Raw genomic sequence first — 11,440 nt, 5'->3', positions numbered from 1 at the left:
TAGTATTGAAACAGCTTTTGAATTACCTACCATTTTTCCTACTATCCATCCCCTTCCCTATAAACAGCCCTACCCACATTGGACATTATGAACATTTATGTTGCACTAATTGTCACAAATACCAGTCGAATTCGTGTCGTTCAACAGGAAGGTGCCACCTTGGTTTTGTCGTCGTATCATATGTGGAAATACCAAAATAAATTCGTTTTTTCGTTCGTCTCGTTGTGGAGGAAAATTCACCAGTGCAAATTGCATCGAGAGCCCGTATTTTTGCCCGGATTCATGGGAGTTCAGGTAAGCTGTTTTCCTTCTTCCACTTATCCCCGTGATATTCAGAACCAATTGAATGAGCTTCTAATTATCGTTTTTTACAGTTCACTCAAAGTGTAATAGAACACGCTACACTACTTGTTGGTCTTTAATTGTATGATGATACTTTAAAGTATTGTGACCGAAAAAAGTTGGGAAATGATAGGTTATATCAATTTTTAGGACAGCTGACCTGGGTATAATTTTTTTATTGGTTTTGAGAAATATATGATCAAAACAAGAACCGTATCTGGTGGGGCTATTTATACAAAATAGATAGATATCCTTCGCTATATATAACATTTAGATATTCATTTGCAATTGGGCTTAGGATAGAATGTTCTATATTAATTTTTATTTCCCCTACGGTAAACGTGAAATCTAATTGGTTGCAAGTATTTTCGTTTATGAAATATTTTAGTACTGTGATAAAAGCTTTAGAATCTAAGGAAGAATTATAGAGTATGTTTTATTGTTTAGTTTAAATGATCAATGTATGGCATTAGAAAACTTAAATTTAAGGATATTTATTTTTACCTTAGTTATATTGTGAGCACTGTAAAAAATCGTTAGACCGTCATGCGAAGTATGTTTAGAAGGAAGTGAGTATGTCTTATAATCAGAGATGGAGTGAGGGATTGATTCACACATTTGCGTTTCCGTAAGTATAATCACAAATGGTTTAAATCCTAGAGAATTGAGGAAAAACAAAATTCATCAAATTTTTTATGAATACTCCGGATATTAAAAAAAAATTTAGGTTGTTTTTAAAAGTTCTGTTCGGCAATAACAACAGTTAAATTTAAAACGTATTTTCATGAAAAGCCACAGAATTCACTATTTTATTACTATCACAGAAAATCCAGACTGATGTAATGCACTAAATTATGTATTTTAATAGAAATTAATAAGATTTTTTTTAAAGTGACAGAACAAGTTTCAGGTTAACTTCTTTAGGTTTTTAAAACTGTATAATAACTTAAATTGTCTTAATAACAACACAGAGACACTCTAATAACAATTAGTTTTATTGTTAATTTAATTTAATTTTCTGATGCAAAAGGTTGAAGTGCTTGAGCATGCCATGGAGCACACAGCCGGGGATCACCTAGTTCGACTCCTTTGGCTCAAGAGTCCCTTATCAGAAGTGTGGTTTGAACGCAGGACATATTATACTCGTTCCTTAGCAGTAATGTCCATGGTGGGCTACATTTTGGATCTAGGAGATCTTCACCCCTCTAATCTCATGTTGGAACATGTGACTGGAAAAATTTTACACATTGATTTTGGTGATTATTTAGAAGTTGCCGTTACTCGTGACAAATTTCCGAAAAAATACCTTTTAGGCTTACTAGGATGTTGATTAATGCAATGGAAATTACAGGCATCGAAGGAACTAACATACGTACGTGTGAATCTGTCATGGCAGTACTCCATAGAAACAAAAACAGTTTCATGGCCGTTTTGGAAGACTTTGTGCACGATCCACTCCTCAACTGGAGGTTGATAGATTCTGGGTGGCGCTCTCGGTAAGGTTTCTTGGGAGCTGCACGATTCGGAGGGTGTGAAGCATCCTCCCTCTCCGCCCCTCCGGCACTCCTCCCACCCCCTGCCCGCTTCCTTCCCATGGAGGTCCAGCCTGAAGCCCTCAATAAGAAGGCCCTGGCTATTATCACCCGAGTCCGGGACAAGTTGACGGGGCGAGACTTCAACCGGGAAGAGATTCTGCACGTGGCGAGCCAGGTAGATCTGTTGATACAGCAAGCCACCAGCAATGAGAACCTTTGCCAGTGCTACATTGGCTGGTGTCCCTTCTGGTAACTTCCACAACAAATCATATATAGGAACAGGCAGCCGTTATATTGGAATCTTGAAGCTTTGAATGCTAGGATTTAATGCTTTTTGAGGTTCCTTCCCATAACTTACAACAAATTATTTTCTTTTATGTGTCGGTAAGCGTGACATTTTTAATGTTAAATGCCATAATTTTATTCTTTCTAGTACCTATCTATGTAATATTCACGATATTAAAAATGATATTTTATATTTTCTACAACACAATACTTTAATTATTTAACAAATAATTGTCTGGAAGTAAGAATACATTATGTTTATTTTTATCTAACTTTATTAAAGTATAATTTTATTTCCTTCCAAATGGTCTAACCCAAATTGTATTTTGAAGAAAACTTTTCCGGGTTGAGAGAACCTTAACTTCCTAACCAATATTATTAAATAAACGACCATCATTATTACCAGTGTGTGTCATTGACATCATCAAGTTCCTTCCTACATTTTTTCCATGGATGGTCTTTTGGTGTGACTACAGAGACGAGTGTGAATGCTCGATAAGAATTTACAACTTTTGATTATGTACATATTATTAAACCCTCACGCAAATTTGTTTGCTTTCGGGAACAGCTCATATGGTCTCATGGAAATCGTTCTCCTTTATTCTTATGGTTAGAAATATGAACTAGACCATGGGTGGCCAACCTGTGGCCCGATGGGTATCTACTTGTGGCCCGCGGAGCTTATGCACACATTTTTTTTTCTTTTAGTGTACGTAAATCCACAAAAAAAAACATTCCAACGTTCGTAGTTCGTATCATATCTCGTATATGGAAGTATCCCAATACATTGATTCAACTATCAGCATTGCGCGTCTTGCGAGTATTGCGCGGCTTGCGAGTATTGCATGTTTTGCAAGTCTTCCGAGTACTGCGAGTCTTTCAACTCTTGGACTTCTTTTGCGTCCTGTATACGCAATACTCGCCAGCCGCAAGACGCTGAGAAGAGTGTTCCTCTAACCGAAATACGGATTAACCATAAAGCAAATGCACCAGAGGACATGACAAAATGTGGAAATTTTTTCGACAGGGAATTCTCTAGCTACCCTCTCCGTCGATTTTTGAAAAATCACTGTGGGTAATCCTACATCGGAAATTTATGTGGGGAATTACTTTTCTTAGAAATTCTCTAACACCCTCGCCCCCCCCCCCCTCCCCATGGATTCGAAAAAAATATTGTGGGGAATCCAGTACCGAGTGAGCTCCCATACCCCATACAATAATTTATTTCGGCATACCATTACTTATAAAACTAAGTACAAATGTGAAATACTAAGGAACAGCTATTTGGACTATATATTTATTCATACTTGTGTTGTTGTTGTTGCAAGTATCAAGGCGAGCTAGTACGACTCACCTCTAGTACGGCCCGGTAGGAAATGTCATTTCTATAATCTGGCCCGGCTGCTGAAAAGGTTGGCCACCCATGATCTAGACGGTGTTAGAAAGAGAACCACCACACTTTATATTCAAATCTTGAAGTTAATCACAGAAGAATTAAAATGTACACCTCTTTGAAACCAAAGGTTTCCAACCACAATTTGAAAAAAATTTAAGAAACTTTATATTTTTGTGTGTTTTTCGTTATCAGTAATTTCAGTTCAGTGTTTAGATAAAAAAAAACACAAGGAAGCCATTTTTAAAACTTTTATGTTTTCATTGTAATAATGTTTATTTTTAATAATAAAATTTGAATACGTTTTCCACCACCTTTCAAAACAGTTTTCAGACACATTCAGAATTATTACATTTATTTAGATTTTATTGCAAAGTGGAAATGCTCTGATCTTACGACATAATATGCCAGATTGAACTATCATTGAATAAAAACAATTATTATGTTGTATTTAATTTATGATTTAAGAATACACGCTCATAATTATAAATGATACATTGTAATTTCATAAAATATAGAATTATTTTTTCTTCACCTACGATGTATGTAAGCGTTTAAAAGAACTCCATTACTTCAACTATGAAATATTGAGTTGTACATTTAGCAAACTATTGATACCTCTAGAAAAAGAAAACACTAGTGACCTTTCTATAACATTTAAATTAGTTGTACGTGACTTTTTATAATATTTTCAATTTACAAATTTTGGGTATAGAGTGATCTTATACAGGTAAAAGGGCAACCAAATATAAAATAACATAATAAAAGAATAAGTTCGCTTTTCATTACTTTTGTTCACTGTCTGTTTTGTTATGGATTTGGTATGACCTTATTCAAAGTCTTCAAAAGCCAGTGGTAACAACTCCGACAGTTTCATGTGTAATACTTCTTTCATCTCCGGCTTAGTCATATAGATGTCCATGTCAGGAGTTCCGAACTCTGACAGAACTTGACGGCAAACGCCGCACGGAGTTGTGAAGCTGTTATCCTGGTGGGCGACAATGGCGATCTCAACTATATTCCTGTGGCCTTCGCTGACTGCCTTGCATACGGCCGTTCTCTCTGCGCAGACAGTCGGGGAGAACACTTTGCTCTCGACGTTGCAACCGGTGTAGACTGTCGTCTTGTCGGTTCTCAGTGCTGCCCCTACTTGGAACTTGGAGTATGGTGCGTAGGCCTGCAGCCTGGCAGCCGTTGCTTGCTTTATCAGGGCTTGGGTTCTTTGATCTGAAAATAATTATATTATCAGGTCATTTTATGCATTTAGAATGCCGGTAGAGTGTATTCTGCAAAATACCCTACAATATTAATAATACTTGTTATGGCTGGCAACTCTGGCCGTTAGACGCGTTAGTGTAGCACGATATAATCATGCATAAAATGTATGAATGTAAACTACAACGCACAAAGTGTGCCGCTAGTATAGCATAGTACCATCAAAATGTCAGGTTTTGGAAGTATTATGACTTTTTTTTCCATTAATTGCTTGTGCACAATATGGTATTTTCACGGTTTTTATTTTGTTTTTTCGAAAAAAATCAAAAAAACATTTACTATTACGTTGGCGAATAAAGTTTCAATAACGATTTAAATGTGCCATTTTCGATTTGCTGCCAAAATGACATGTTCGTGTTTATTCGTGAATATGGCGGCATTGACATCACGCTGGACAACGTTGATAGACTTCTTACCAGCCAGTGGCGTTTTTTAGATCATATTGTCGTTGTAGCCACAATAACTTAATATTATCATAATTGCTGGAACCGTTTCGGAATTGACGGTTTTAGATCGTTTTTAAAATCATTACATATTTTTTAGTAAAATGAACAGAATCACAAAAATAAACTTTAAATCTTCTACACATTTTTAACAGTATTTTTAGTTGGTACGTATAGGTATCGCAACCAGAGTTGAGTGTCGAGCAGAAAACAGATGCATTGCTTGCAAATAGCATGTCTCAAACTTGTTATTCGACTTCAGGAACAAAAATTTCATGAACAGGATTTTTTTTTAATAAATAAAAAACACTAAAACTTATTTTATATACTAATACCTCACTATAAAAACTAATCAATTTACAATACAATTAGTCTCGTTATTGTTTCACAAACTCAACATAAAATGTCTAGAAAGAAAGAAACACTCTATGTTTCCAATAAATTCTTAATTCAAATATTATTCATGTATGAAAATGATAGACATTCAAAGAATATGTGCATATGAACAAGAATATGTGCTTATGAACAAAGAATATGTGCATATGAACAAAATAGACGATAGCGGGTGGCATTGAAATGCTTGAGAAACAATTGTAATAATTAGTGTGTATTTAGAAATGAAATCTTAGTAGCATACGACCTTACGCGACGCGTTGCATTTTAGTACTAAAACTATGAAATCGAAAGTTATACAATTGTCTTGCTTTTGGCTTACCACTTTGAGATTTCTACAGCGCTCTACATATATTGTTACGTCATTGGTAAAAACCTTTCAACTATTAAAATTCGATGATTGTATATACTTGCTGTCCTTTCCTTGGGGGAAGTATGTGTAAGCAAGACAAAAGACTGTTCCTCAGTAACGTCTGACAAGGATATCACAGTTAAAAGAAAGTATATGCCGACGTGCACGTAGGTAGGTAAGTAGGTAGGTAGGTAATTATTAGTGATGGAAATTATGATAATATTTTAATTATAAAATGTTTTTCACCATGAATCAGACCTTATGATTGTATAAAATGCTGATTACACAGAAAGTAAAATATATAATATGATAGGTTTAGATAATATTAAGTATTATTTTTTTAATGATAAACTAATGTAAAGACAAGGTTTTTTATGCATAGCACAAATTATAAGCAATAATTATATTATAAGCAATAATTAGTTGCATACAAATTGAAATATCTCCCGAGTAAAAATAAATGCCGCCGACAGGAACTGAACCCGCACCTTCAGGTCCAGAGTACCTGACTGGACATCAGAAGGTACGGGTTCAATTCCCGTCGGCGGCATTTATTTTTACTCGGGAGATATTTCAATTTTTATGGATATTTCTGGCGACTAATTATTGCTTATAATATTATAAAGTATATTTAGCAATAATTTTGACTATGATGATTAAAAATAACTTATTATGAAGCATTGTTATTTAATTCATTTTTTTTTATTTTAGCATGCATAATGTAAACATTTTTTAAATATCGGTGCTAACACTGCTAGCTGACTCAAGGGCGTTGCCGGTATTCAAACTAGGGAGGGGCAGCTTAATTTTTCATAGAGTTTACAGGGAAGGAACAAAAGAGTAGTCAAAATAAACTAGAAATATATTTACATACAAGCTGATGTAAATATATTTCTCTGCGTTGCTCAGGGCTATGAACAGGGCCGTTGTAAGCCGTAAAGCGGCTCAACATGTTATTTTTCGTTTGGTAATGTTTTTTAATGTGTAGATTACCTACAGGAGCTCTGTGGAACTATGACATCCTCAACTGGAGAAACTAGTAAAGAAAAATTAGTTTGCCCACAAAGACATGGAAAAGTGCCGCAGACGAAATGTTTTCCACGGTAACCCCTCAGGGCAGGTATGAGATGAGGGTTAAAGGAGTGGAATATGAATTATTACATTAACAAAGACATGGAAAAGCGCCGCAGATGAAATGTTTTCCATTGTATCTCCTTGGGGCAGGTATAAGGTGAGGGTGAAGGGAGTGGAATATGAATTATTACATTCACAGAGACATGGAAAAGCGCCGCAGATGAAATGTTTTCCATTGTATCTCCTTGGGGCAGGTATAAGGTGAGGGTGAAGGGAGTGGAATATGAATTATTACATTCACAAAGACATGGAAAAGCGCCGCAGACGAAATGGTATCCATGGTATACCCTTTGGACAGGTATGAGTGAAGGGAATGGAATATGAATTATTACATTCACAAAGACATGGAGAAGCGCCACAGACGAAATGTTTTCCATGGTATCCCCTCGGGGCAGGTATAAGGTGAGGGTGAAGGGAGTGGAATATGAATTATTACATTCACAAAGACACGGAAAAAACGGCGAAGGTGAAAATTTTTCTGGGTCGAAGCACAAACCAATTAATGCTTTCGATTTTTATTTTTCAGGGAGTCAGTATCCCAACAATATTTAGACGAAAATCCCTTAGTATTTTCTTAAACGGAAATATTTTAGTATTGTTACAACATATCAGCTTAACCGGCTAGTAGCCGAGTGGGCAAATGCGTCGGATTCCCACCTAGATGTCGCGACTTCAAACGACTGCTAACTAAGTCCTACATCATTGCATAAGCAACATTTTCGACTTACATCCGTACCTGCGCTGTGTCCTCAATGTGTACCATTGTGGGACCTAGCAGGGGCCACCTCCAACATTGGGGCCCTATGAAAATTTGGTATATCATTTTGCTGTCTTCAATGTGTACCATTTCACAGCATCCCCAAATATTAGATGTTTTAAGGAAATTATATCCCATCGGGGCTTCTGTGTGAAGTAAAAATAAAAAAAAATTAAATTAAATTCGGTTCCTGGCCGGGGCCCCCCACCCCGAGGTTGAGTCTCCTGCCCACATCTCTCGGGCCTAAGAAGTCCGGTCCTGACCAAAACGACGCGCTACGTCCGTTTCTGGCATATATTTATAATTCGTTATAATTATATTTTTAGTTTTATTGTTCGCAAATAATTATATTTTTTAACACGCAGTCGAATCAACGAAGGTTTGTAATAAGCGCGAATAAAATAAGATTTGTAATAAACAAATTATCAAAAACCCAAATCTTATCCCTAAAAACTGGTAAGTAACTATGTATACAAATGCGCATGCAATATATTGTGCACTCGCTATCTCAGAATAAAAAATGATATCTTTCGATATAAGTGCTCATGCAATAGGTACATTGTGCGCTCACTTTCTCAGAATACAAAATTGATATCTATCTACTTTTTAAATTATTGTGAAATTTATAATATACCAACCTGCATAGAATTTACGTCACACGGGGAAGTTTTATTGGTGTGGCAAAAACCGTATCGCAAGTGCTATTCTTTGAATTGCATATCACAAGAATGTTAATCTTTAGATAGCATTTGTAGTCAAATAATTTAAAAGTCGCGGTCGTCCAATTTTGAGTCAATGGTAAATGAATCATAAACCTAAGTTTTAACATTTTTATTACTGCGATGATCAATAAATAGAAAAATTAAAATCTACCATTTCGTAACTATTGAAGCCGCGCCATTGAAGTAGGTACCTACCTAAAATCAGTGACCGGATAAATCATCAAAATGATAATTCATCACATCTTTAAAAAGTTATATAAAGTCATGGAAAGTGATAAAACAAAAACTTTATTAACTGGGTTAAGTAGGTTAGGTTAGGTTTAAATTTTATTTTTTTTCATCGTTTTTTTTTATTTTTTTTTTTATATTAACTCCACACAGGAGGCCCTGAAGAAAATAATTTCCCTCAGGGCCTATGTCATCTTTGGGGATGCTGTGTGGAGGGTCTTTTTGTGGAGAGGAAGGAGTGAACATGGGTTTTGAAGAGTCCCATGTTGTAGGAGGGAGGAAACACAGAGGCCGGCAGTTCGTTCCACAGCAGAGCTGTTGAACTTAAGAACGAATCGTAGAAGCGACCCGTTCTCATGTGACAAATTTCAACCGTGTACAAATGTTGGGCGCGCGTTTGGCGTGTATCCCGACTACGCACCGGTGCCGAAGGGATCAATGACGCTAGTTCCTCAGAGCATCTTCCATTGTAATACCGATAGAACAAGGACAGCATACCTACCTGACGCCTGTGCTCTAAAGATTGCAGTCCATTTGTTGAGATTGGGGAATCTATCAAACGGACCGCCCGTTTCTGCACAGAGTCAAGGGTTTTTTTCAGGTATTTTGGGGCTCCGGACCAGAGATGGCTGCCAAATTCGACAGTAGGGCGCACTTGCGATTTGTACAGGGTCAGCAGTTGTGTACTATTAAAGTATCTGCGGGCCCTGTACAGTACGCCCAGCTTCTGAGAGGCCAACTTTACTCTGGCTTCGATGGAGCCCCCGTACCTGAGCTGGTCACTTATAGTTACACCAAGCATATCAATGGAAGGCCTGTTCGGAAGATTGCTTCCGTTGAAGGAGACTAGATTATCATTTGGATCCCTTTTAGACGTAATTCGACAGGATTGGGTCTTTGAAACATTAAATTCGACTAATGACTTAATGTCACATTTTTCAAAGGTGTGTTGAATTGTCGATGTGTTGATTTAAATCATGCATTGTTTCAGTGCTTTCACAAAAATAAATAATCGAATTTCTTGGATAAGTCTAAACTCTAAAATTATTTCCTCCCGGGCGGCAGAGTGGTAAAACCGGAAACCATCTGAAAAGCCCCTTCTCATCCGCCTGCGGAGAAGGTACCTACCTAGTACTGCTAGTAACTACCCGCCACAGATTTGATATTAAGGCGATGCCATACGTAGTAATGCAAAATCATGTGTTTTTGGTTTGAAACTTTGGTCGCCTACAAATGTTTCAGATGTTTTAATTAAATATTGTTAGTAGAATACATTTTGGCCTTTGAAATAATCGAGTATTTTTTAGATAAGTCTTTTTATAAGCCCAGAAAGCCTATGAAAGCTGCTTTAAAGTTCAAAATCTCCTACTTACGAACCTATTTTCGGTTAAGATTTTATTGTATAATGTGGCAATTAAGTTATTTATAAAATGATCGAAAAAAAAATATTTATGCCTGAACATCCACAAAATAAAATAAAAGGCACTTTTTGGCCATGTTCTTGCATAAATCAAAACAGGCGGATGGTGTTAAGCGGGAATAACCTTGTCGCCATCTACGTAAGGGTTGTTATTGATAACGGCTCAATTTAAAATATTACACGACAGTGCATCGCCTTAACTTATTTGATCAGCAGCTGCCGACCTACTTTAAACTACACAATACTACATTTCAACAACTACTTCATGCGAATGTCTCTACGTTGACCAACATTGCGTAATTGTCACGGGATTGTACGGCAATCTGCTCAAGTTAAATATATAAATAACTTACCCAATTCCTCAAAATCTATAACTTGGTTTGGGTCGGGATTGGCCATATTGCTTTCTCTCGGTTCAGAATGTTCGGATAAGTTCAGCACAATTCACACAGATACAACTTTACTGGATACAACGTACAACCAGACTCTTGGAAATGCGTTCGATCAATGGACTACACCTCTCTGACTTTTTGAGAGAATATTGTATGAATGTCAGTGTATTTGTAATCGTACGACACACTCGACTATCTGATAAAACCTTTGAACCTGAAAATATTTCGACATAATGCCAATTTCACTTAGGTACATTTTTTTACGAAACAGATTACAATGAAATTTATTGTTTATTTATTATGATGTTTCGTGAATACATTTATTGAAAGCGCATATGGCACGCGCAGACTACTGTAGAACTATTTATTATGACTAGCAGTTGAAAACCCGCTCCGCGGGTTTTTTGCTGCTAGGCCCTCCGGGCGGCACTTGGTTGGACTTCGCCCAGTTTAAGTGATAGTAACAATAGTTACATTTAATAGGTAGATATAAGGTCATTCACAGAGAGAGGGTGAGTTTATATTGTAAATAGATTATTACAATATAGCGCACCTGAGATGATATCTCACAAAAGCGGCGCTATACAAATTGTCCAATAAATAAATAAATATAATTCTTACTTTTTATTATTTATTTATTTATTTATACGCCCATTGGGCTTTTACATACATAGTTAATAAAAAAATAATATTCTGAATATTGCAAGTTCACAAAAGTAATAGTAAAAATACATATAACCATATCCATTTGACATATTATAACAGCAAG

The 11,440-nt window shown here is 36.3% G+C and overlaps 1 protein-coding gene and 1 pseudogene across 1 annotated transcript; one reads left to right on the top strand and one right to left on the bottom strand.

Annotated features, from left to right (window-relative positions):
- The first annotated feature begins 1,363 nt into the window (after positions 1 to 1,363).
- LOC149427004 (serine/threonine-protein kinase mTor pseudogene) lies at positions 1,364 to 2,130 on the top strand (annotated as a pseudogene).
- Positions 2,131 to 3,523: 1,393 nt separating this feature from the next.
- Positions 3,524 to 10,819, bottom strand: LOC149427003 (uncharacterized). The gene is made up of 2 exons (XM_089639441.1): positions 10,633 to 10,819; positions 3,524 to 4,782 (listed from the first exon to the last, which is right to left on the bottom strand). The coding sequence occupies exons 1-2, from the start codon at positions 10,676 to 10,678 to the stop codon at positions 4,385 to 4,387; spliced, it is 444 nt and encodes a 147-aa protein (XP_089495567.1). The 5' UTR covers positions 10,679 to 10,819; the 3' UTR covers positions 3,524 to 4,384.
- Between the last annotated feature and the right edge of the window lie 621 nt (positions 10,820 to 11,440).

The sequence above is a fragment of the Hesperophylax consimilis genome, chromosome 1, assembly GCF_061612785.1.
Source record: "Hesperophylax consimilis isolate HC1 chromosome 1, BYU_Hcon_1.0, whole genome shotgun sequence".
In the NCBI taxonomy this organism is placed as follows: Eukaryota; Metazoa; Arthropoda; class Insecta; order Trichoptera; family Limnephilidae; genus Hesperophylax; species Hesperophylax consimilis.
The sequence above is the reverse complement of the archived record's forward strand: the minus strand, read 5'-3'. Positions and strand labels throughout refer to the sequence as shown.